A 26,600-nucleotide genomic window follows, 5' to 3' on the forward strand; every position below is an offset into this window, starting at 1 on the left:
CTCTGGTAGCCCTATAGTCGCTCTTCCTCCATGTCTTCCATTGATCTAGTCAGTGCCTCTGACGATGTTCACAGATTCAGCTCCCAGGTACTGTATGAATGTATTGAGTGGACTTGAGTCTTTCTGTGCTGTATTTCAACCTGCTTGCCCTATTCCTAGACATCTTTTGGTCAGGGCACTTGTTTTGATTTTTTAATCTTAAATAGTAACAATAAGCATTAAAAGGCCTTCCTTATCCACTAAATAATTTCTCTATCAGGCTTGCATGTGTCCTTTACGTTATATACTCTACTGTTAATAGCTTGGAATTTTTTATCTTATTGAAGATACTCCAAAAAGATTTTCAAATGGAATTGAAACAAATAGAAGTTACCTGAATTTTTTTTTTTAATGAAATATGTTTCTTCAGACAGGATTCAACAACTTTCATGGATATGAGCTGCAGGATATGTTGTGGCATTAAAGCAGATTTTAGCAGTCTAACTTTTAATATAACTTAAAATTATCTCCTCCTTATGTTCAACAAGGAATAACTTTTTAAATATTGCCTCATTACCACTATAATGCTAAGCTCCATTGAACACATTATATTTTCCTTTTATAAATTACCTGTGGATACTATGAATTATTATTTGTTTATATGGTAAATTTATGGAAATTGGCTTTAAGTTCATTGATCATTTAGTCATGCTAAATGAACGAATAACCAACTTCCATAAGAATTTAAGACAGGAAGCTGGGTGTGTAGTCTCTGTACTCAAAATCATAATTACTATAAGAGGAATATTTTTTTAGTGACATCATTAGTTTGTTTATTTGTTTATTTATGTTTTTTTGTGTACGTCCTGGGGATTGAACTCTGTGCTCTGCAAGCACTCTACATTAAGTTACATCCCCAGTCCTGCTTCAGATATTTATCATTTAATTTTATATTTTTATAGTGATTGCATTTTATTACATTGCATATTGTAATGTTAAGAACCTGAGCTATCTAGTTAAAATGGCCATTTTAAATCCTGGTTAGATGCATGGGCTTTTGCAAGTTCTCCTAACTTTTCTGTGCTTCACTTTTGTGATTTAGCTAGATCCTGGAACATAGTAAGTGCTCAATAAGTTGTCATTATAATAATTTCTTTGAACTAATCAGTATACACATTATTTTTTAAATAAGAATAAAAGTGTTTTAAAATGTTTTTAAATCATAGTTTAAATCTTTATTATTTTCCACATACAAATAAAATTTGTATTCATTCTTAACTGTGAAATAGAAAAGAAGACGTGAAATGCATTTTTCTGACTTTTGTAGCTTTTTTTTTTTTTGCCTTGAACATCTTTGAGAAAAAGATGTAGCAATTCTTGATTAGATATCATCCACAACCAGATATACTATTTCTTTTTTCCCTACTCATTTATGTATGCCTTTTTAAAAAATGACTCATTGTAATCAGTGAATCAATGACAAAACTAGATGCCAGGAGACTGTTTTATTCTGCTGACCCCACCTTGCATTAAAATAATAAAATCATAGACCAAAACCTATCAATACTGGTCACAGTTTTCCCTTGAAATGTAGGAATGCATAGGATATAAATAAAGGAAATTGTAATGAAAGTAAGGGAAGAATGTAAGCCAGTCAGAATTTGGGCTTCAGAACTCAAACTCAGACCCTAGCTGTAGCTCCATAGAACAGCTGAAAGCCTTTAAATGCTATTAGCTGAGGTGCAGGTGCCTATATGTTAATAAGACTTTACCAAATTGTAGCTTACTTTTTTTTTTTAAATTGGCTCTTTAAAAAGAGTTCTATATGACAGTAGAATCCATTTTGATATAATTATACAAGCATGGAATAGCTCTTACTTTAGTTGTAACTTCTTTGGTGTAGTTCTTCTGGAACTTTTTATGTAACTTGGTATATAAATTGAGAAAAATTAATTTTGCTTATAAATTTTTTTCTTAATATGTGGTGCTTAGAATTGAGAAAAATTAATTTTGCTTATAAATTTTTTTCTTAATATGTGGTGCTTAGAATTGATCAGGTCTCATTTCAGTATTTGATTATTTTGCACTCTTATATGCCAAAAGAGTAAAAATAAAGAAAATAATGTTCATGACTTCAAGTATTTATTGTTCTTGTTAAAAGCATTTGTTTCCATTAGCATACTTGGGCTCTGCACTGTTGATTAGACTGCATCTCATATTCAACAGTGCCTTTAGAATATAAAGAATTCCAAGTTGATAAGATTGCTTATTTCAGGAGAAATTGCACTCTTATTTTCGCGTTATCAAAGGATCTAGCAAATTGATTCTGTATAATCACACTTGAGAATACAGCATTGAGTTGAGTATACTGGCACACACCCATAATCTCAGTGACTTAAAGACTAAGGCAGGAGAATCTCAAGTTTGAGGCCAGCCTCAGCAACTTAGGCTGTCTCAAAAATACAGCGTTTTTAAAAGGGCTGGGAATGTAACTCAGAGTTAGAGCTCCCCTGGGCTTGATCCCCAGTACCACAGTGAGAGAGAAAAAATATGAATGAGAATACAGCATCAGATATAGACCTAGAGTTTACATTAACCTAGAAAGTGTTATCTCGGACACTCTTCCATTTCTAACACAATGTGAAATTACACTAGCAACTAAATTGAGTTTGTACATTTTACAGTTTTCACATCCTGAAGAGACTTACAAATTAAGAAAATTAAGAAGCTCTAAGGTATTTATTAACATTAGAAGCATGTTACGTTATATTGTGTTGCATTATATATAATAATATACACTAACTCCACATTCCTTAAAATAATTGAGGTACCCACATTCTTCATTTTGTAATATTTTGATAATTAGTTTAAAAATGAATTCATTACTCAGCAATAAAAGAGAATAAAATCATGGCATTTGCAAGTAAATAGATGGAGTTAGAGAACATATGCTAAGTGAAGTTAGTCCATCCCAAATAACCAAATGCCGAGTGTTTTCTTTGATATAAGGAGGCTGATTCATAGTGGGATAGGGAGAGGGAGCATGAGAGGAATAGACGAACACTAGATAGAGCAGAAGGGTTGGAGGGGAAGGGAGGAGGCATGGGGTTAGAAATGATGGTGGAATGTGATGGACATTAGTATTCAAAGTACATGTATGAAGACACAAATTGGTGTGAATATACTTTGTATACAACCACAGATATGAAAAATTGTGCTCTATATGTAAATAAGAATTATAAAATGCATTTCGTTGTTATATATAATTTTTTAAAAAAATGAATTCAAAGTTTGTCATCACCCCCTAACCCCCATATTGTTGATTGAATCAAGGGGTACTTTACCACTGAGCTACATCCCCAGCCACCCGCCCCTTTTTTTTTTGAGACAGGGTCTTGCTAAGTTGCCCAGACTGGCTTTAGACTTAGAATTCTCCTGCTAGTCTCTCTAATCTCTGGGATTATAGGTATACAGAGCTTTGCTATCACTTTCAGTAATTTGGAAAGTGTTAGAATACTTGCCTAGCATATATCAACCTTGGGTTCATTCTCTGGCACACGCACACAAAAATTGCCAAATAGTAAACATAATACCTCAATGAAGTCATATTTACTCTAACATCTTTTAAAATCCAGAATATTCATATAGATATCACATATAGTTTTTTTAATCATTGGTATCAATTCCCATACAGAAGTCTTCCAAACCTCTGTAATTTGGTTATGCTATCTACATAAGTATTAGCTCATGGCTATCTTGTTCTTGTTGAAATTATATTCATAGGCCTGATTTTGTCGGATAATGAAACAAAGATCTAAAAGATGCCTTGAAAATAGCTTCAAATAAAATAAGAGTATTTGCTTGATCAACATATGACTCTTTCTTATGAGCAGATGTAAGGAATGGATTTGCTTCAATCTGAGAAATTGAAATTATAAAGAACTGCAAGTTTTTTGAAATTATGACTGTAGCACAAACTGGAAAGAAGCACAAACTTCTTCAGAAGGAAGAAAGGACTTATTTATAAACTTATTTATTTGGTCATATTTATTTGCTTAACACAGTTAACATTTAAGATGTTTCCTCATGAATCAGTAGGGAAAAATCATCTACTGAAAAAGAAAGAAATCAAAAGGATATGAATTTGTCTGTAGGTTAATGTGTGGTGTGACCATTGCAAAAAAAAAAAAAATGGCTCTATGTAAAATAGCCCTTTCCCACTCTGTTAATAACAACACATTATTGTTGGATAATTATTTCACCCTTCCCTTTGTTTATTATATGAATAATATATCTTAATTTATATAGATAAAAAGTAGAATAATTAATTACTTCTAATATTCTTGTATTTATCATATAAAAATGAAAAGACAGGGCCAGACACAGTGATACACGCCTGTGATCCCTGCTACTTGGGAGACTAAAGTAGGAGGATCTCAAGTTGAAGGCCAGTCTGGGCAACTTAGTGAGACATTGTCTCAAAATTTTAAAAGAGCTGTGGATAGAGTTCAGTGGTAAGCATCTGCCTACCATGTGGAGGAGGCCCTGAGATCAATCCCTAGCACAAAAAATAAAATAAAAACATATATGGTAATAAATAAACACATCTTAATAATTATCTTTTTTCCTATCAAAATAAATAATTATACCTAGATTGTTTTATAACTTTTTAGCTTTCAGATTCATTTTCCCTCCAATAAATATAGGTCCATATCTCTATATATTTATTGATATGATGCATGCTAGATTAACCTACTCACTTAATATGAATATGTAGGTTTTTATTTTCTTTATTTTTTCTTTGTTATACAGCACAGGCAGTATCTTTTTACATCTTCACACACTTACCCAATTATTTCCTTAGAATATATTGCTAGAAATGTAATTGCTGGGACAGAACATTTCTAAGTTATTTTTATTCTTATTGCCAAGCTGTTAATTAGGAAAGTTGAACTAGCTTACATTCCCAAACCTTTCTTTGACTGTGCTGACACTGAATGGTATAATTTAGATAATTTTTGCCAATTGATATACTACAGGTGACATTTCTCATTTTTAGCTGTTGAATTTCTTCAGTGAATGGTATAATTCTTTGACTGTGCTGACACTGTTTGGTATAATTTAGATAATTTTTGCCAGTTGATATACTACAGGAGACATTTCTCATTTTTAGCTGTTTGAATTTCTTCAGTGAATTCACTATTTATGCTGTTGGCCATTTTTAATTCAGGTTAACAGTTCACTATTGATTTGTCATTAATAAATTTTTCTAACAAGCCACTCTATGGTTTTGTGACTGTGTTAACAATAAGCAAAATTGTATTTCTTTCACATGGCTAAGAGAAGGAGATCTCAGCTGTTTTTGGAGTCCTTCTAGACTTTTGTTTGCACCATCAAAGGGCAATATTCTTTTCAGATTTGTTTTAATAGTGTTAGAAAAATCCAGTTTAGTAGCTTCAAAATGGCATCAGACTAAGTAATTTGAATCCAAAATGGTAGAAAAGGTTAAAATTGAGTAATGACCCTTTATCTCAAATGTGTTTTGTATCCTTTTTTTCATAGTTTATTGGTATGAAGATACTACATATGTGGGCTCATTTTCAACTGTAGATCCATAAAAATCAAGGGCATGATTTCTAAAATTATGCTTCGCCTAATTAAAACTTTGGAATACTGTTCATCTGCTTCAATGATTTTGATCCAATCTTTTTGTGTTTTTTAAAATGCTAGCAGGTAATACTGGTAACAGTAGTTCCTGGAATATTAAATTTGACCCTAATAAATCGGTACATTTGACTTTCTGTTGTTTTTCTTATAGAACTGGAGATTGAACCCAGGGCCTAGCAACATGCTAGGCAAGTGCTCTACCACTGAGCTGTACATCCCTAGCACCCTCCCACACTCTTTTTCTAAAATATTTTTACTTGTAGATGGACACAACACCTTTATTTTATTTATGTATGTATTTTTATGTGGTGCTATGCCTTACACATGCAAGGCAAGTACTTTATCACTGAGCTACAACCCAGTCCTCCCAGTCCTTTTTAATTTTTATTTTCAGATGGGGGTCTCACTAAGTTCCTTAAGCCCTTGCTAATTTGCTGAGGCTGGCTCTGAATTTGTAATCCTCCTGCTCAGTCTCTCAAGTTGCTGAGATTTACAGGCATGCACTACCATGCCCAGCTCCCAGCCCTTTTTTATTTTGAAACAGAGTATTGTCAAGTTGCAGTCTTGAACTTGTAATCTTACTGCTTCAGCCTCTTGAGTAGCTAGGATTATAGGTGAATGCCACCAGCTGGCTACTGTTTATTTCTGTCATTAAATTTAATGGTTCCTTGTTTCCCACATCCTTTTGACAGAGTCATGACTATACAGTAAACTGATCAAATCATTAGATTAAATCTGTGAAAGATCAAGTGCGATTACAGGTGCCCACATCACTGCCTCTGTAGTCAACTTGGTTATTTCATATTTCATGCAGTGAATATAAATCTATTTTAGTGAGATTTTACCTGTTTCACTTATCTTCTTATTTATTGCCTTAAGGAAGTTAGCGTAATTCTATGAAGAAAGCTTTGTAGAGGTTGCCATAGTATTTTAGTTCTTTAGTTTAATTTTCTGGAAGCATGGTAATGAATATATCATGTTTCTTTGTTGTAGTTTTTTAAGCCCTCGTAAGTGAAGGAAATTAAAACAGTTTTTCTATGGATGGTAGTGGTAATTGTTATAGGAATATCCTTTATAATCTATCTAGAAAGAATGTTAAATGTGCTTTCTGTGCATTATTTTAACTTGTGCTATCTCCTATTGATTTATATTTATGAACTCTGGTTTACTTGGGCCAAAACAAAAATGAAATACATCTAGTTTCACAGACGTTTAAAATATTTAATTCAGGGTCTGGGGTTGTTGTTCAGTGGTAGAACGCTTGCCTAGCACATGTGAGGCACTGGGTTTGGTCCTCAGCACACATGAAAATAAATAAAATAAAGGTATTTTGTCCATCTACAAGTGTGTGTGTGTGTGTGTGTGTGTAAAATACCTAATTCAGGAATAATTTCCCAAAAAAACCAAAATTACTTACAGAGTTTTCAGAAAAAAAAAAAAGCTACATGGAACTAAAAAGATATTTAAACAAAACTCTCTTTATTTTAACAGGATAAAAAAATCCTCTTCTTCATATTCTTCCCTCACAAGTTACCCATTTTAAGTAGGGTTTTTCTTTGGAAGCATTTCTTTCTGCCTCTAATCTACCTCATAATAAACACAGGTATTCTTAACTTTTAGTTTCTCTCCTGTATGTTCAAATATAAAGATTTTTAAGATTTTTGGGATGTACACAAGGTAAAAATTTCTTCAGATCTCAATGTGACAGACAGATGAATTAAGGCAACACTACTGTGGGTAGTAAGAGCAACTGTTCTTATTCTTCCTCTTTTAGAAATCAGATACATTTTATATATAACTTAGAATCTTGCCTTAGTCATCCTTGCCTCTTCTCAAAGCAGAATTCAAAGTTCTTATAAAGAAACAGATTTCTCTTAAGTAACACCTGAAATTATGTTTTATAATGAAGCTTTGTAAAATTATAGAATGTATGTTTAAATTTTTAAGTTTCTCTCGAATCTGAAACCCAGCATCACAGTGTCTTAAGAATTAAAAATAAAGAAATAAAATTTTAGTACCAAAAGCAGAATATAGAATCTCAACGTTAACATTTTTGTCAGAATGATGTGTGTATGATTTGTATGATGATTGCCAAATCAGGATACACTTAAAAGCAAACCAACTTATAGTAATCAAAAGTGCATTCTGGCCAGGCGCCATGGCTCACACCTATAATCCCAGAGTCTTGGGTGGCTGAAGCAGGAGGACCAGGAGTTCAAAGCCAGCTTCAGCAAAAGTGAGGTGCTAAGCAACTCAGTGAGACCCTGTCTCTAAACAAAATACAAAATAGGGCTGTGGTTGTGGCTCAGTGGTCAAGAACCCTTGAGTTCAATCCCTGGTACCTCCCCCACCCCACCCTGAAAAAAAAGTGCATTCTGAAATCTAGAAATCATGATGCAGAAGAAGTGCACATCACTATAACATATTGATAACATTCTTAGTACACAAAAAACGATATAGTGGGGTTAATAATTTTTAAATTGTCTGACTCAAAACCATCAATCTATTTTAAAATATTTTAAATCTAACTCTTATTTTTTTTATCCCTAATGAATGCAATAGACTTTATGGGAAATTAGTTAAACTTAGAAATAAATTTTTAAATAAAAGTATAATGTACATATTTTTAACTATTTTCTTTCTTTAATGTATTTATTGCATAAAATTATTTTGCTGGCACAATCTTTTTTATCACTTAAGTTCTGTTTAAAAGCATTTTAGGTTGGGCACATTAAAGTACACTTGTAATCCCAAGCAATTTGGAAGGTGGAGACAGGAGGATCACAAGTTTGAGGTCAGACTCAGGAATTTAGCAAAATCCTTAGCAACTTAGCAAGACAGTGTTCTCAAAATAAAAATTTTAAAAAAGCATTGGGGATGTAGCTCAGTGGTAAAGGGCCCATGGGTTCAACCCTCAATACCAAAAAAACAAACAAACAAAATTCAAACTGAGAGACTGCAAAAAAACACTTTTGTGAAATCTTAGCTCTAAATATAATTAAGGATTCTGGGATCGTGAACTATACATTCACCTTTTCTTTGCTTGAGATGCGAAAGGGTAATATGTGATCATTAAAAACCAAAGTTGCATTTAAATTTCAGTAAAAGAAATTTAGTGGTACTGGGACAGGCCAGTCAATAGTAGAACACTTGCCTAGCAAATGTGAACCTCTGGTTCAATCCCCAGAGCACATGCATGTGTGTGCGAGCAAACACACACAAAGAAAAAGAAAAAAGAAAGTTAGACACTTTGAAACAATAAACTAAAAGCTAATTTGTCCCTAAAAGAATTCAGAACAGTGAAATTGGGATCACGAAAAAGGAAATTTGTTTATTTTTAAGTTGGTTTATATTTATGATAAAAACAGGTATATTGGTGAAATAAAGAAAGTTTTCCCCTTTTTTGTAGGGAAACCTTTGACATAAGCTATCTGATTTCTCTATTATCTTCAATATAGTAATAATGAACTAGATGATTTCTTTATGCTTCTTTTACCTTAATTCCATGATTTGATGTTTTTAAGACATCACTCTGTATTTGATAGTGAAGTGTACAATATTTTATTTTTCCAGGAAAGAAATGCTTATTTCAATCACTAGACACACATTAGGCCAATCTGGTTACTTGAGTGAAGCATCTTCTTTCCCTGCATTTCTCCCTTCTATCATTAATCTGGATATCTGGAATGTGGACTAAACTCTTCAACACTGTGTAAAACCCACTAAACTAACCTCAGCTGTCTTAGAGTACCATTTCTAAATTGCAGTAAACTGAATACCATTCTGGTTTAGAGATTATGACATAACTATTATATGTTCCTTCTCATGGCTTTATTTTTCTTTTCAAGGTTGAAGAGATGGTGCAGAACCATATGACTTATTCATTACAAGATGTAGGTGGAGATGCCAATTGGCAGTTGGTTGTAGAAGAAGGAGAAATGAAGGTAATTTCCACTGAAAAGTTATACATTGTTCAGTATAGATCTGTTTCAGCAATGTTATCATTACTATTGATATAAATAAAGATAGCATTTTATGATTACTTTAAAATATTATTACATAAATTAAGGAAGTACCAGATATTGAGAAATAAAATGTCTTTTTGTTTCTCTGGTTTTATTTTTATAATTTCTTTATGATCATAGTATAAATCTGTGACCAAACCATTCTATTTTGCGTAGGCCATAGGGAAAACAAATTTTGCCTAGGTCATGGAGAAAATAAAATTTGGCTGTTCAGATATAAACAGACCACAATTACTTGATGGCCCTCTGGTATTCTTTTTTTTTTCTTATATTTTAAGTACTGAATATTATGTTCAAGTGTCATTTATTTTCTTTCCCCTTGTTTTTTGTTTTTTTATTTTATTTACTTATTTATTTATTTTGGTGAAGGGGGGACACTGGTAAACTACTCATTCATATCCCTAAACCTAAGAGAGAATAAGAGCAAGAAGTAGAACAAGACACAGAGATAGACTTGAGAAGCAAAAACAGCATTGAATTTGGAACTATCTCATACTGATAGACAAATATTAATCACACTGCCGCTACACTAAAATTTTAGTTGAGAAAGAGGATATTGACATTTAAAAGATACTATTACTTGGCTCCATCTGATAATGTATTGAGTAAAGAATGCATGTGATTGGTGTAGAAAAAAGCTCTGTAATTTGAAAGAACTCAATTGTTTTATAATAAGAAACATTTGAATTGCATCTGGAAATAGATAAAAATAAGGTTGTAACAAATGTAAGGAGAGGACATTGTAGACAAAAAATTGTAGGAGGAAAAACTTAAGCAAATTTTATATTTATAATATTTTTATAGACTATGGCAACAAAAATTATTCTAGCAAGTGAGATACAGTATTAATGCTGAGGCTTCCTCTCCGCATGGTAGGTAGGGAAATGAAGAAATAATTAAGAAGTAAGAGAAGGCTCATACTTGTAATCCCAGCAACTCGGGAGACTGAGGTAGGAGGCTCACAAGTTCAAAGCTAGCCTCAGCAACTTTGTGAGGTCCTTAACAACAGTGAGACCCTGTCACAAAGTAAAAAATAAAAAGAGCCAGAGATATCATTCAGTGGTTAAGCACCTCTGGGTGCTTGAGGAGACAGACTAGTGAGATAACAGAATATTAGTTATAATTCTGATAACTTGACTGTAGAAAATGGCTTTAGATCAATACCACAAAGTTTTCCTAAGGTTACTGCAGAATTAAACATAATGCTCCTAACATTGCTGGACAATCACAGCTCTTTCCCCAAGAATCAGGCCCCAAAATCACACTAGAATGCATGTTCTCTGCAGAAAAAGGGTTTGAACCAAGCCTACCTTTTTCTTCCCTCTGTACTCACCATTCAAATAAGTCACTATTCCTGCCTTAAGAGTGATGTCTCCATGAAGTCCCTCCACCTGGAATGAGTAGTAGTGAATAAGTCTCCCTACAAGCTTATAACATTAGAGGAAATTTGGGGGTAGATTGTGGAAAGCATAAAGTAGCGCACAAAGGGGAATAGCAGTAGGTTAGCCACTGCATTGCAGAGTGTCATTTTAGGAAGATGAAGCAAGTAGGGAAGAAACTAGGGACCGAGAAGACCACTTAATAAGAGGCACAAGGTGATGAAAGCTCACCCAAAATACTTAAGCAACAGTAGAAAAGTCAAGCTGTTGGAAGAGTAGTAAAAAGCGTAATAGCTATATAAATTGTGAAAGGAGAAATTAAAAGTGAGTTTTCAGTTTGGGTAACTGGGAAAATAGTATTCTCAATAAAGTGAATAAATAAGCATTTGGGGAAAGGTAGTTTGGCAAGAGAGATTGTTAAAGAGAAAGCTATGTGAAATGCCTAACAGTGTTCTGGCCCCATGAGCATTCCTTACATTTAGAGCTGGTTCTCCCCATGTTTCTTCATTTCTTGAAAGAATTATTAGAGTTCTTTAAAGTAACAAACTATAATTAATTTTACTGAGCACTTAAGGTAAACAGCCTCAGTATTTAAAACAAGATAAATCTGTTCTTTTTGCCATTTTAACTTTCATTGTTTGATTTAATAAATGAGTTTCTACTGTTTTTTTTTTCTTTTTTCTTTTATGGGGTGGTACTAGGGATTGAACCTAGGAACAGATGCTCTACCACTGAGTTACAATCCCAGCCCTTTTTTGTTGTTGTTGTTTACTTGTTTCTTGAAACAAGGTCTCACTAAATTGTCCAGGCTAACCTCAACCTTGTGATTCTCCTGCCTCAACCTCCCAAAGTAGTTGGGATTATATGTGTGCACCACTGTGCCCACCTCTACTGTGTTTCTGATAGTATTCTAGATCCTAGGGATATAGCATTGAATAAAGCAGCCTTAAAATAGTGTCTTTAAGTATATTTTATTCATCTAACCCTATTTGACAACATGAAATAATCTCTGAGAATGTTTGGTAAATAATGTCTAATTTAAATTAATATATTTATTTTAACTCATAGTAATTAGATTATTCATTATATATACATAGTTGAAGTTTACCGTGGATTTGTCATTTTAAATATTTTTATTGTCTGTTAATTTGAAAATTTTCCTTTTAGCAGAATATATTCTATAAATAGATTTTCATAGATAAAATCTAAAAAAACAGCTAAATTTAAAAGCATGCCTTCAAACTATAGGAGTTTGATTTATGTTTTTCAAACAGCTTTTTTAAAAAAAATACCTTTTTTAAAAAATTTATTTTTATATGGTGCTAAGGATCAAACCCAGAGCCTTGCATGTGCCAGGTAAGCGCTATACCGTTGAGCCACAACCCCAGCCCTCAAATAGCTTTTTAAATATGCCTTCTTTAGGTTTACAGGAGAGAAGTAGAAGAAAACGGCATTGTTCTGGATCCTTTGAAAGCTACGCATGCAGTTAAAGGTGTTACAGGACATGAAGTCTGCAATTACTTCTGGAATGTTGATGTTCGCAATGACTGGGAAAGTAAGCATCATTAATATATTTTAATCCAATTATTGTTTTGAATTTAAAATCAAATTCAACCTTATTTTCTGTTCAAGAGTAGAACATAGAGATTATGATATAACTATTATATGTTCATTCTCATGACTATCATCTACAAAATCATGTAGAAAATATCTGGAGAATCATTAGAGAACTAATAATTCCTTACTTTACTAATTTGCAGTGCTGAGGTTTGAACCCAGGGCCTCATGCATGAAAAGCAAAGCACTCTATCACTCAGCTACATCCCCAGCCTCAGACCTTACTTTTTTTTTTTTAAGTTGTAGGTGGACACAGTACCTTTATCTTATTTATCTTTTTATGTGATGCTAAGGATTGAACCCAGTGCCTCATATGTGCTAGCCAAGCGCTCTACCACTGAGTTATAACCCAAGCCCTATACCTTACTTTTTTTTTAATTTAATTTTTTTTAGGTGTATGGACCTTTATTTTATTCATTTATTTATATGTGGTGTTGAAAATCAAACCCAGTGCCTCACACATGCTAGGCAAGCACTCTACCTCTGAGCCACAGCCCTAACCTCATACCTTATTTTTATTTTTATTATTTTTTAATTTTTTCTGCAGTTATGTATGGACAGAATGTCTTTATTTTATTTGTTAATTTTTATGTGATGCTGAGGATCGAACCCAGTGCCTCACACATGCTAGGCAAGTGTTCTGCCACTGAGCTACAGCCCCAGCCCTTATACCTTTTATTTTTTTTATTGATTTTTTTAAATAAATGAGAGCAGAATGCATTACCATTCATATTACACATATATAGCACAACTTTTAATATCTCTGGTTTTATATAAACTATGTTGACACCAATTTGTGTCTTCATACATGTACTTTGGATAATGATGTCCATCACATTCCACTATCCTTGCTAATCCCCTGCCCCCTCCTTGTCCCTCCTACCCCTCTGCCCCATCTAGAATTCATCTATTCCTCCCATGCTCCCCCTCCCTACCCCACTTTTAGTCAGCCTCCTTATATCAGAGAAAACATTCAGGACTTTAAGTAAATCTTTTCACTGTTCAGAATGTTTCCTAGATTTCATGCCATTTGATTCATTTCCTCACTAATTTTGCGTAGTAGGTAGATATTTTACATACAAATAGAGTAAAAATTTAGATTGGTCTAGTGACTTATCAACAGAGCTAGTTCTGTAATAAATTTGCCATGGAACTAGTGCATTGACAAGGACTGAAATTGAAGATTTCTCTGCTATGGACTACTCTTTCCCATATGGTTTTGTTTCTATGGTAAATTCTAGATAAATTCTGTTGTGGATATTTAGAATTATTCTTAGTGTGTATCTGTTCCCCTAAGACATTAAATTTTATGAATACGGATACTTAAGAAAATCACAAGATGTTTATCATTGACAGTTTGACATTCTTCTTTCACAAATATAGTCACTTAAACTAAGACAAAACAGTTTAACTTCAATAACTAGGGAGGAGGAGTTAGAGATTTAGGGAATTTTTGAAACTTAGTTATGTACTCACTAGAATTACTTTCTTTTTTTAATATTTATTTTTTAGTTGTAGTTGGACACAATGCCTTTATTTTATTTATTTTTATGTTGTGCTGAGGATCGAACCCAGGGCCTCACAAGTGCTTTGCAAGCACTCTACCGCTGAACCACAACCCCAGCCCCAAGAATTACTTTCTTGCTATGGAAGATTGATATTGGGCTGTAGAAAATGAGACTTATTTCCTGGTGATCAGACCTTACAGCACCATCTAAAACATGAAAGCAAATCTGTAGTACTAGTAATATTGACTATTTTCCATTTGGATTTAGCTGAGGTAGGGCAGGATCTTGTTCATTTTTCCATAGTGTCCATTTGCAATTGACTTTCTGTGTAAGCAAACTGATCACATTCTAGAAAAGGCACTACAATTTCTTCACTACTAATATTATTCTCTTAATTTCAGCAACTATAGAAAACTTTCATGTGGTGGAAACATTAGCTGATAATGCAATCATCATTTATCAAACGCACAAGGTAAAGATCTCTTCATGCATCCCAAAAGATGCCAGTGTAATTCAAATTCAGACATACTTGTTTTCCGAAGTAAAATTTGGCAGAAATGTAAATGCCAGAAAAGATTCAGAGACATTATATATTGATATTCATGAATTATTAATAATTCATGAATGTCAATATATTTGAAAGGTATATCAGTTCATTTAGAGCAGAAATGTGTATCAAGAATCAGAAATGTAATCTAGAAACAATGTTTGCTAAAGCTCTGTATTTAGTTTCTCTTTATTATGTCTAGAAAGGAACCTTTGAAATCCATTTAAATACTTTTTTAGCATCTAGTCTCAAAAGATAATAAATGATAGGTACTAATTATGAAAGTGAATCCCAGTTTCCTTGGATAGCAGTTAATGCAAGGGACTGAATGTATGTTACAAGCCAGTGTTGAGACCAGTAGATTTGAAAAAGAAGGAAAAGTTGCTTAGTATGAGTAATGAGAGGTTGGTCAATATACACCAGGGAACACAGAAGCATGATTTCTCATATAATTTCTTGATGATGATAATTTCTTCATATCATCTCTCCCTCTGCTATTCTAGATATTTAGAATTATTGAATTAACATTTATTTCACCTTATTCTGCTATTTGCCTTCTGAAAATTGCCAAGTAAGATATATTATATGTAAAATAATAATTCCATTTTGGAGGTATCCACCAAAAACAGTACTGTTTGTTATCTAAGAAATAAAATGATTCAAAATACTTCATTTTTCAATTCAGTGAGGACTTCATTGTTCTCTTAAGTTATTTAATTGAGTGGAATATATGAAAATAAGGCTTCTTATGAATTTACTGAGCCCAGTCTGACTATTTGAGATTATCTAATAATTATGAGCTATACTTCATTTTACCTGGTAGCTGCTCAAGAAATGAATAATAATGGAGATTCTGTTTCAGGATGCAGGTTTTGGGGTCTATGGTGAAATCTAAAATTTCGTAAATGTTAAATTATCAATTAATTGCCCTATAATTTATAATGAAGATAAATGACTAATAATTTAGAATCAGAAGAATCTCATTACCAGAAGATAATTAAACCTGGGAAACAACCTGCCCAAGATACTCTGCCTGATAAATAATGGGGGGAAGGCGGGTACCTATAGGTTATATTAGGATTAAAAGATAAAACCAAAAAATATTAAAATAATATATAACAGAATTAAAGTTACAATTATTTGCCAATTCTTAGAATAAATAGATTGTTCTGGAATAATTTTTCAACAAATAACACTGTATATATAATATCTTTTTTTTTTTTTTTTTTAGTTGTAGGTGGGCAATACCTTTGTTTTTTATTTATTCATATGTGGTGCTGAAGGCTGGAGATGTGGCTCAAGCAGTAGCGTGCTCTCCTGGCCTGGGTTCAATCCTCAGCATCACATACAAACAAAGATGTTGTGTCCACCGAAAACTAAAAAAAAAAATAAATAATAAAATTCTCTCTCTTTTTTTAAAAAAAAAAAAAATATGTGGTGCTGAGAAACAAACCCAGGGTCTCACACACTAGGTGGGCGCTCTACCACTGAGCCACAACCCAGTCCCTAATATCTTTCCCTTTAAATTTGCCTTTTTTGCTGGACATATAATGGTGCATGCCTATAATCCCAGCAACTCAGGAGGCTGAGGCAAGAGGATCAGAAATTTAAGGCCAGACTCAGCAAATTATCAAGGCCCTAAGCAACTTAACAAGACCTATCTCAAAATAAAAAGGGTTGGGGATGTGACTCAGTGGTTAAGCACCCCTGGGTTCAATCTCAAGTACCCCTAAAATTTTTTTTTTGTTTTTTTTACTACTTTTATAATATAATCTTAAAGAGGCCTGCTTGTCTTCTGATATTTAATTCACTTGTTCTTATTATTCTGATATACTTGCATTCATTAGTTCTGGTTTTTTGTTTGTTTTTGAGCTAGGATGTCATTACATTGCCCAGGCTGGCCTTAAACTCCTGGGCTCAAGTGATCCTCCTGTCTCAGCCTCCTGAGTAGCTGGGACTACAAGCATGCTACAATGCTCAGCTTATTTATAAAGTAATGTTGGGCTAGTATTTTTGAAGCCAGTAATAAATTTTTGTTTACATTGCTTCACATACATTTCTCCAACACTACTATGATCAACTTCATGAAATTTTATATCTTTAAAAGATGAGCCATTTCCCTTTGCAAATACTTTGTGATGTATTGACAGTGAGTTGTTGGCTATTTATTGCAGTCAATAATCTGGAAAGATAACTGTAATAAAGGCTATGTTTATTTACGTACACCAAACACCCAAATTAAAGATAACTTAGGAAAGATAAAAGCTATTTTTCTATCATTTGAAAGTAGACCTAAGCTCCATGTCATTAACAGAGCATTTTTTCTTTGCATTTCTTATAATGGAAATAAATGTTTGGTCTAAATGATTCTTCAAATGTACTATATCAAAATTTGCAATTGATTCTTCAAATGTACTAAATCAAAATTCTTTCAAATGTACTAGATCAAAGAAATGGTTCTCTTGTCCCTAAAATCTGATTTTTAAGCCTTTGAGTCTCTATATGTATCACTACCAAAGAAAGGGGGGAAGTAAATGGGCCATTATTGCTTCATAGTTATAGAGTTCTATTGGGGTGATGATAAATTTCAAAAATAGATAAAGGATATGATTACATAACATTGTGAATGTAATTAATTCCACTGAATTAACACTAAAAATTGGTTAAAATGGAAAATTTCCTACAATTAAAGAAGATAGAATATTCTTTAATTATATTGTGTGCTTAAAGCCATTTACTCGGTGTTCGTAATTAGTGCTTTGGTAGGTATTCCCTGATGCTTTCCAGTTTAAAATTTGACAAATTTCACCTTCATCTAAGACACTTAATTGGTTTTACATTTGTTTCTCTTTTAGTTCTGTGTAACATCTGAATAAAAAATAATTAAAATTTTCAAAAAGATTTAATTCTTCCACAGAGAGTGTGGCCTGCTTCTCAGCGAGATGTATTATATCTTTCTGCTATTCGAAAGATACCAGCTTTGACTGAAAATGACCCTGAAACTTGGATTGTTTGTAATTTCTCTGTGGATCATGACAGTGCCCCTGTAAGTACAGTATATGAATGTGTATTTGTACTATATAAAAATAAATACACAAACCAGGATCAGTAATTCACTCCTGTAATCCCAGCAGCTCAGCAGGCTGAGACAGGAGGTTCACGAGTTCAAAGCCAGCCTCAGCAACGGCAAAGTGCTAAGCAATTCAGTGAGACCCTGTCTCTAAATAAAATTTAAAATAGAGCTGGGGATGTAACTCAGTGAGTTCAATCCCCCAGTACACCCTTAAGTAATTTAAATAAATAAATGCACAATGCAGGGTAAAGGGGATAAACAAATACCCCCCATACACATGCACAGATAACTTGATTTGCGTCTTAAGTTTTATGTTTTATCAACCTCTTGGAACAGTATAGTACATGTATTATCTGAGGGCAAGAGTCATTCTATGAACTTATCCTACCAGGTCTATTTTCCTTTCCTGTTGAGGTTGGAATGAACCAAGTGAATGGTGTGTATGTGTGTGTATGTGTATATATATATGTAAGCAACTTCCCACAGTTGTGTCTTAAGCCATTTTTAGCTACTACTTAATTTCTATTTCATTGATTTACCTCCATTTACTACTTAAGAGGAGGGAAAATTCCAGTGTCAGATCATATTTGGTATGTATTATTTATTGGTGCTTATAATTTCATTGGAGATTTTAATAAGAGTTGTGATTATGGTTAAGCTGGTTTCTAGTATTTATTATACTGGTTCTTTGTTGTTTTTATTTGGCAGCTAAACAATCGATGTGTCCGTGCCAAAATAAATATTGCTATGATTTGTCAAACCTTGGTAAGCCCACCAGAAGGAAACCAGGAGATAAGCCGGGACAACATTCTATGCAAGATTACATATGTAGCAAATGGTATGTATTTTTTGTTTTTTTTTCTAATTGATAATGTAGAGATTCTTAATCATGACCTATATAATCCTGAGAGTTTGGAAAACATGTCTTTTTTAGTTTTTATCCTTTAGATTATTAATTTTTAATTTGGAGAGATGTATAAAAGAGTTTTCTGGGAGGCTTTTAAAGTACACTTGCTGAATTTCACCCTAAACCCTATAATATGAGAATTTACAAATTTTAAAACTTTATCTCTGGGTCACTATCACATATATTTTTGATTTTAAGAACCATTTTATTAGATATTTCCTTGATAGAATGTATTTATAATTAAGATTAGAGCAGTGGGGGAAAATTAATAGACTTTTTTTCTTGTGATCAGGCTGTTTTCTGAATCACTGTTCTCTTGGTCCTTATTAGCTCCTGATTTCATGTATATTTCACATATTAATGGACAATCCTTTTTCTCACTTGCTTTCATTTCTTACTACACCCATTTTACACCTGGAGTAGTCATTGCAGTCTCTCTTATGAAATACTCAAACCTCCTTCTTTATTCAGGGTCATAACTATAAATATATTTAAGGAAACAATTTTACCTAAGTTACTATTTAATTATAATAGAGGTTGATGAACAAAAACACCCTAAATAATTTAAAATGTTTTTTACTAATATTTGAATGTAATTTAGCGAACCAAGAATATTTTAGAAAGATAATAAATGCTTTTTTATTTGCTTTCTGATCATATCTGATGGGTTAGTATTAAGGAATTAATAGATGGTGACTTTAAGAGATGCTAAGTGTTCCAGCATGAGAAAATCTTAAAAAGCAAAGGAACAAAGTAAGTGCTTCACATGTACATGGAGAATTATATCTTAATAGGATTTAATTTTCCTTTATCTTGCAGTTAATCCTGGAGGATGGGCACCAGCCTCAGTGTTAAGGGCAGTGGCAAAGCGAGAGTATCCTAAATTTCTAAAACGTTTTACTTCTTATGTTCAAGAAAAAACTGCAGGAAAACCTATTTTGTTCTAGTATAAACAGGTACTGGAAGATATATTAATTTTATTTGACACTAGTATCACTGCAGTCATTAAAATTTAGTTAGTTGTTGAAACTAGTTGCTGTGTTTTGTGATGTTCCCAGATAAAGATTATAGTTGTAACCTTTAAAAGTTGTTTGTTTGTTCACTTCTATTAATGCTTACTTAAAGAAAAGGAAAGAACACGGGAATTTGCATGTAACTACAAAGCTTCAGAATTGTAAATTCCCTGTTTCTTTCCTTTCCTAGAAACTGTTATTCTTTGCGTGTGTTCTTCCAAACTTTTCTCTGCATATACTGACATATTTTTGAGTGCTTCAAAAAATGTATTTATACTTAGTATTTTACAGCTTGCTTTTTTCATTTAACAATAATCTTTACGGTATGTCCATAAAGAATAAAGCTCATTCTTTCAACATCTGTTAAAGAAATGTTGCAGAATTTATTGACCAGTACCATAATGATGCCTGGGTCAGTTCTGTATTTTTATCGCACCGAACATCTTTATGCATGGAGCTAGAATCTTTTTTTGACAAGTGATACGTTAACATGTTTCAAAAGTCAAAAGTGTAGAGTGAAACTTACCCTATCCCCCCATTTATTCTGCCCACCAATCAAAAAATAATTATGTATTATTTAATTATATACTGTATAATCTGTGTAGAGTATCATATGCATATTGTGATATATGATGTTACTAGTTTCTTGAGTAACTTCTAGAGATTTGTCTTTGTTTTTTGTTCTTGTGGTACTGGGAATCGAACCCAGGGTGCTTTACCTCAGAGGCACATCCCCAGCCCTTTTTTATTTTGAGACAGTGTCTCACTAAGCTGACTTATAACTTGTTATACTCCTGCCCCAGCCTCTACACCTGGCTTCTAGAGTTGTTTTTTTTTTTTTTAATGGCCTAAACAAGCAAATGCAAGTGCCTCTTTCACTTTTCTTTTTTTTGGGGGGGGGGGGTAAGCATTAAAGAGAATGCAGCATTTCGTGTACTGTTGGGCATCTTGTATTTCCTTTTTTTTTTTTTTTTTTTTAAATGTGGTGCTGGGGTTTGAACTTAGGGCTTTGTACATGCAAGGCAAGCACTCTACCAACTGAACTATATCCCCAACCCTATTTGCACTTATCTTGAACTTCTTACCATATTGATTGGGAGCTTCTTAGTTTTGTTTTGTTTTGTTTTGTTTTTTTTATTTTATTTTTTTATTGGTTGTTCACAACATTACAAAGCTCTTGACATATCATATTTCATACATTAGATTGAAGTGGGTTATGAACTCCCAATATTACCCCAAATGCAGATTGCAGAATCACGTCGGTTATACATCCACAATTTTACATAATGCCCAATTGGTAATTGTTGTATTCTGCTACCTTTCCTATCCCCTACTATCCCCCCTCAAGTTTTGTTTTTTTTTAATGGCTATACAGTATTACATTATATGGATATACATAATTTAATTAGTTCTGTATTTGGTATAAAAGATTTTTCTAAGTTTTCCTAAGACAGTATTCAATTGTATCCAAGTGTCATTTTGAACTCGGAAGTTTGTGTTCTTGCATTTGTAATTTAGATATTACCCTTCATGGAGGATGTATTAATTTACCTTCTCACCAGCAACAATGGATTGGAGGGCAACGTGTGAAACAAAATTTTCAGATTTCTTTCTCATCTTGATAGGCAAAATATATACATTCTATCTCAGTGGAGTTTTGTTTCTCTTATTTTGAGTAAATTTAAGCATGTTTTAGTTCTTTAAGTCTGATTTTTAAAGCTGTTGTATCTTTGTTTAAAAAAAATAACCCCAAAGACTAAATTTACTTTGAGACATTAGCATAACATAGAACACTGATATCTCAGATATTTAGTTTGTCCAGTGAAACATTTAACAGGTTCTAGTCTTAATTACTTGAATGTTAGCATTTATTAATATAGCCTAACATTTCAGGAATTCTTTCTCTTAAAGCATTAAGTGTACTACACAAGTACATTACGATTTTAGAACATTTTGTACTTTAGGATTGTTAAAGCTAGATCTAGGCACATTAGTTTGATTCTGTCTCTGTGCCATATTTATCAAATAAACCAGAAAATTATCTCTGTACACACTTGACATCTACTTAGCTGGATGTCTCTTGCTGTGTCACCTTAGCTTTCTAAAGTGTTTTCTGGTTCACCCTAACCAAGATCAAGCATCTGCCTTTCCTCTTCTTCACTTCAACCTTGCTAATAGGGCCTCCCTTTTAATGTTTATGTTGACTTCCTTACTAAAACAGCCTGCATATTCAGTTAAGCAAGGCAAAATATAACCTTGTGTTAGGCAAGAGAAATCAGAATGTAGTTTGTATACAGAACATGTAAACATTTTGAGATAAACATGCCAAGATATTAATAACATTTGCCTCTAGAATGTTGGATTTGGAGTAGTGTTTTACTGGGTGTGTGGTATGCATGTAATATGCACATACATGCATATGTATTTTTCTTTTGTGAACCTAGAAGGGTCTTTTTGTAAAATTTCTCTCTGAGGAAGGACATACCATTATTTGTGGATCTTTATGCATGTATACAAAGATATACTGAACAGATTGACTGGTTAAATCTCAGCCCTGGTTCTTTGAGTCCAGGTTGTATTTTTTTTCTGACAAAAGGTCTAAATTTAAGCCTTAAAATATGGTGAAAATCTTAGAGTAGCAATTTTTCACAACAGTTATGAAAGATGTATATTTGAGTAGAAACCCTCTAAATGTTAACACACTTAATTTAAGATAGTAAGTTTTAATAGTGTGTATCATCTTTAGAGAAGTTCTATAAAGTTAATGAGTTCCAAAAATTTTAATACAGTCAAAACTCTTTAACAAAGGATTTGAGCATGGTTATTTCTTTTTCTCCCTTTCTTTCTTTCTTTCTTTCTTTCTTTCTTTCTTTCTTTCCTTATTTTTAGTTGTCAATGAACCTTTATTTATTTATTTATTTATTTATTCATTCATTCATTCATATGTGGTGCTGAGAATCAAGCCCAGTGCCTCACACATGTCAGGCAAGCACTCTACCACTGACCCACAACCCCAGTCCCTGGTTGTTTCTTAAATAAGGTAAACCCTTCTCCCATAGCTTGAGTAAATTTTTTTTATTCTTGATGAATGGTATTGTGAAGAAGAATAAATACCAGTTTATGGGATAAAACTGCAGAGACCTATACTGGTTGATTTCTTCTTTGTTTACCAATAACACTTTGCTCTTTTTAAAATTTTTTATCACTTTCCAGCTGGGCGCTGTAGCACAAACCTGTAATCCCAGCAGCTTGTGGGGCTGAGACAGGAGAATCACAAGTTCAAAGCCTGCTTCAGCAATTGAGCAAGGCCCTAACATAACAGCCCTGTCTCTAAATAAAAAAATAACAGGCTGGAGATGTGACTCAGTGATTAAGCATCCCTGGGTTTGATCCTTGGTACCAAAAAAAGTAAATTTTCACTTTCAAAAGATTGCTTAATACTTTCTGTTCCTTGCCGAGAAGATCAACTTCAAATATATAAGACTAATAATTTCACATTCATGAAGGCAAAAATCCATAGAAGATAAATTTTAATAGAGATTCTGTGTATTTCATGACTCTAGAAGGTGGGAGGAATCTGTTCTAGTAGTCTTGCAGCTGTTAGTTATATAGTGCTGAGGATTTTACTTGTCATTTTCTTTTCTGCAGTGTCAAAGCAAGGCTGTGTGACATTCCATGTTGGAGAACAAAAAGAAAATATTGAATGCTCTAAGCTGGAACATAGGATCTACAGCCTTGTGTGTGGCCCAAGACCTTGACCTTGTGTACAAAAATGAAGAAATATTGCAATAGTAAAACTGAACATCTAATACTAGCTGTCTCGTGCTAGATCTCCTGGCTCAGCATATAACTATAAATACATGTAAAATTACATGTATATGGCTATATTTTTATTTGCGTGCTCAGAAGAGAAAAAAAATCAACATCAAATCACAACTAGAAATTGATGCTTTAATTTTGGGAAACTTTTTCAGAATTTTTAATTTCCCATGGTCCAGCCTAAGATCCTTGGTTGTCTCAGAGTTTGTGCACAAAAGAGAAGCACAAAAGTTAAATGCACATGGGGCATGTGCTTTCTGTGCACCACATATCCAGATAGGGTTCTTTTTCAGGCCTACAGTCAAAATCTGTGTCCAGAATTTTTTTGAATTTTTGCTTTGTATAATCATAGAATTCATTGCTGCTGATTTCTATAATTATTCATGTTGTCATGTAAGTGTCTTTTAATAATGAGGGCTGTCAATAACGTGTGATTTTGCCTTTTCTATAGTCTTACTCCTATGAAGAACCTTAGTTCTGATGGAGAAAGAGTGAAAAGCTTTATTTTTTTCCCCCAGATATCTTTATATTTCTATTGTATTTTTTAGTTGTGTACTATGCTACAAATTTTTTTCAGTTTGTTGCAAACACAATTTAGTAATTCCTAAATTGGTTCTGCCTGCCTTCAGACAGAAATATTTGTACAAATCTTGTGGATATAGACTACTTTCTGGTAAAATGGTCAGGATAAAATGAGCTCACGTGTTCCTGAAATTTGTAAAAGAATATATGGTATTACTTTTTAAAGCAAATCAGACTGTTTGAATTTGACATTTTGATTCAGTATTTTTAGTATTTAGTAACAGATATGTTTGTTGTAATTCGGGTCAATTTAAAAAAGTGGCAAAGGTATGCATAGAAAATCTGAGCAGGGCTCCTCTCTGCCTCTTGATCAGAAACCGTAGCAGAGCAGTAAAGGGTTATACATGATTCAAACTGAAATGCTTTCCCTAGTTACTATAAGAACTTAACATGTAAAATATCTTTTTTAGTTTTAGTCCTCTGTGAAAAAACCTTGAAGCATGGAGTTGAGGCAAGGAATGGTACTCATTGAAGTCAAAATGACTGCCCACTTCAAAAATCTTTATTGTGTTTATACACAATATATTTATATAAATCAGAGGCATTTTGTAGATGCTTTGCTGAGTTGTTTATCTCTTTAGAAACAAAAAACAGACCCATTTTGTAAAGCAGAAAATCACATCACATAGAACATGCCCTGTATATATTCATACGTGGTAATGGAGTCTAATGTAAATGCAAGGTGATAATTTAATGATGGGATTAGTCTGATCACTTAATATGCGTAATCCTGGAAGTAAATTAACTTGCATCAGATATAGTGATATTTATTATTCTGTACAGAGAGAAAAATACATATAAAACATATACTTACATTACATGCACGCAAATTTCACGCTCCATAAATCTTTTCTATTTTTTAATTTACCTTTCTTTAAATGATGTGCATGGAATATGCCTTATTACAGAAAAATACTGTTCATAATTTGACTGTGGAAAAGTGCCTATATGGTGGTAATGTTAGTAAGGCAAATAAGACAAATTATCATACCAGTTTACTACATCACCAGTTAACATTTTATAATGTGATGTTTAAAAAAAAATTTATACCTCAAATGTGTATTTTATTTTACAATCAGCTGTGGGTTGGGATGGGAAAATGGGAGGGTTTGGGAGGGAAAGTGTATTCACCATAGGCGCTGAGGGGAATCTTAAAAAAAAAATCTCTATGCCCACTATAAATGTTTCTCTGTTTGCCATTCCTGGTAAATACATGAACATGGACAAATAGCTCTTTGATAACTAAATTGGATAGCTTTATTTTACAAAAATATGAAAAGTTTACAAAGCAGTATCTAAATCTAATCATTAGTTGCATTTGCACTAAATGTGATATACTTTTGCAATTTCTTCTGTAAATAAAAGGATTACACTAAAAATATTTGTATTAAAAAAAGGAAGAAAAGTAAAGATACATTTTACATTTAGATAACTGCACTGGTACTTCACTGGAGTTAATCCTGCCTAATCAGATTTAGAAGAGTTCCAGAATATGAAGAGTTCAAAAGAGGTCCTCTCCAGGAACTGGCCTTTTAGACAATATTCAGACCCTCTAGAATTATTTTCATATGGCCAGTTCCTGTAAACTGAATATTCATAATGTTTTCTCATCCACAGATAATTCTCTTTTCCCACTTTTACTGTTTTCTACTCAGTTACTCTTTTGTGCCGTGTTAGAAACCTGAAAAATATTGGTGTTGTGGGGGTTTTGTCTCTGAATGCCCACTGAATTGAGAGAGCAGTGTTGGAATTAAGGACTTGTAATTTTGCAGTGGGGAAGGATCATTGCAGCACTTAGTTTGGGATTGCTGCAGAGGCAACGGGGATGTTTCTAAGAGGTGTGAAGAAGGCAAAATAAGGAGAAGAAAGAATGGGTTTCCTGTTTGTTCAGTTTCATCAACTAATTGTACACCTAAACATCAGTGTCAACTGCAGTTGGAAAAATTTTCGTTGGGCTGAGCTGATTCTCTTGTGAAATTGTGCTGGTTATCTTTAAGCTTATCAGTTGTTTGTCCAATTAAACACTTCACCAGTATTTAGTCCAGGTTGTACAGATAATGTATTTGGATTATTGTCATTGTTCATCTACAGACTCAAAACATAATCATTTTAAAGTACCTTGGGAGTGTGTAGAGTGTAACTATAATAGCTTTATGATTATGATGATTTTTTTAAATAATAAAGTTGGATCTTCCATGTTACAATCACAAAATTAAAACCAGTATTTAAAAGTGGAAAAGTATTAAAATATTATGGACAAATGTTGCTTGATTTGTCTTCCTTAACCCCAAGATATTGTCTGTTTCTTACCTAATTCTTGGAGTAGTTAAAATCTTTCTTGAAATATTCCAATTTTCTTCAAACGATAAGTTTGTCTGGATCCCAGTTAGGGGAACAAGAAAACTATTTGTGAGATTCAACCTAAATATTTTTTAAACAAAATAGAAAAGGATGAGATATAATCAAGTACATGGCACATAATAA

At 33.0% G+C, this 26,600-nt stretch overlaps 1 protein-coding gene across 2 annotated transcripts in view; it reads left to right on the top strand.

The window, feature by feature from the left end:
• Cert1 (ceramide transporter 1) overlaps positions 1-26,377 on the top strand; it is a 110,267-nt gene extending 83,890 nt beyond the window's left edge. Inside the window, exons 11-18 of one of the 2 annotated variants that reach the window (XM_005328945.5) lie at positions 10-87; positions 9,495-9,590; positions 12,473-12,605; positions 14,577-14,647; positions 17,640-17,768; positions 18,504-18,633; positions 19,522-19,658; positions 23,364-26,377. In XM_005328945.5, the coding sequence (XP_005329002.3) occupies positions 10-87; positions 9,495-9,590; positions 12,473-12,605; positions 14,577-14,647; positions 17,640-17,768; positions 18,504-18,633; positions 19,522-19,649 (765 nt within the window). In that variant the 3' untranslated portion in view covers positions 19,650-19,658; positions 23,364-26,377. The remainder of the gene's footprint in view (positions 1-9; positions 88-9,494; positions 9,591-12,472; positions 12,606-14,576; positions 14,648-17,639; positions 17,769-18,503; positions 18,634-19,521; positions 19,659-23,363) is intronic. The other variant, XM_013360194.4, reaches the window with a different exon arrangement.
• The last annotated feature ends 223 nt before the right edge of the window (positions 26,378-26,600 follow it).

The sequence above is a fragment of the Ictidomys tridecemlineatus genome, chromosome 1 (assembly GCF_052094955.1).
Source record: "Ictidomys tridecemlineatus isolate mIctTri1 chromosome 1, mIctTri1.hap1, whole genome shotgun sequence".
NCBI lineage: Eukaryota > Metazoa > Chordata > Mammalia > Rodentia > Sciuridae > Ictidomys > Ictidomys tridecemlineatus.